We start from the raw sequence: 1019 nt of genomic DNA, 5'->3' as shown, positions 1-1019 counted from the left end.
GTCTTCTGAGTGTCCCTCACTGTCACTGTCCTGGCTAACACTGGATCCCCGGCGCGTGCTTGTCCTGAACCCCGCTGATTGTCCCTGGCCGGACTGTGCGTGTCTGGAGCTGTCGGCCCGATTGGAAGCCTCGTGGTGACGTGACCCTGAGTGCCTGGATCCATCTCCTGATTGTTCCTCGTGACGTGTTTGTCTGCTTGCGCTTCTGGCTCCTGACTCCCCACGGGAGGCATCAGACCTTCCCTGGGAGGTGGTGTGGCTGTGATGGGACCCTGAGTGTCCAGAGCTGTCTACCGATTGCTCATGGTGGGATCCCTGTCTTCCTCCTCTGCTTGACCCATGGTGTCCATGAACGGTGTCCTGAACCTCATGGGATGCTGAGTGCCTGGAGCTGTCTCGTGCCTGCTCATTGCGGGATCCTTGTCTTCCTGCACTGCTGGGCCCAGTCCGTCCATGGGTGGACTCAGACTGTTCGTGAGTGCTCACCTGGTAGAGGAAAGACCCTGAACGTCCAGACCTTTCCCCTGACCGGCCACGTGCAGACTCTTGGTGGCTGTGCGGATGGGGTCCAGCCTGTCCGTGGCCTGACACTGACTGTGTGTCTGAGTGTTCTGAATGTCCCTCACTGTCACTGAACTGACTACCGCTTGGTCCCTGGTGTCCACGGTCGCTGACTGCAGATGAAGCTTGTCCACGCCCTGTTCCTGAGTGTCTGGAGCTGTCTGCTGACTGCTGGTGGCGGGATCCATGTCTTTCTCCTGGACTTGATCGTGCCTGTTCATGGGATGACACAGCCTGTCCACGAGAGGAAGTGTCTGTGTGACGAGTGCCTGATTGTCTGGAGCTGTCTGCAGAGTGCCCGTGACCGGCTCTGTCTTCGTGATGGGACCCGGGGTATCTGGACCCATGTCTTGACTGCTCCCGAACAGATCCATGATGGTTTCTGGAAGCAGACTCAGACTGCCTCTCAGAGTCTTCTGAGTGTCCCTCACTGTCACTGTCCTGGCTAACACTGGATC

General features: G+C 58.3%; 1 protein-coding gene across 1 annotated transcript; it reads right to left on the bottom strand.

Annotated features, from left to right (window-relative positions):
* Window positions 1–3: 3 nt before the first annotated feature.
* Window positions 4–1014, bottom strand: LOC112616976 (filaggrin-like; the record flags this gene model as incomplete). Its single annotated transcript, XM_025373714.1, has 1 exon — window positions 4–1014. A coding segment is annotated over one exon (1011 nt), but the record flags the coding sequence as incomplete, so codon positions are not given.
* Between the last annotated feature and the right edge of the window lie 5 nt (window positions 1015–1019).

This window comes from Theropithecus gelada, unplaced genomic scaffold, assembly GCF_003255815.1.
Source record: "Theropithecus gelada isolate Dixy unplaced genomic scaffold, Tgel_1.0 HiC_scaffold_15460, whole genome shotgun sequence".
Lineage (NCBI taxonomy): Eukaryota > Metazoa > Chordata > Mammalia > Primates > Cercopithecidae > Theropithecus > Theropithecus gelada.
The sequence above is the reverse complement of the archived record's forward strand: the minus strand, read 5'-3'. Positions and strand labels throughout refer to the sequence as shown.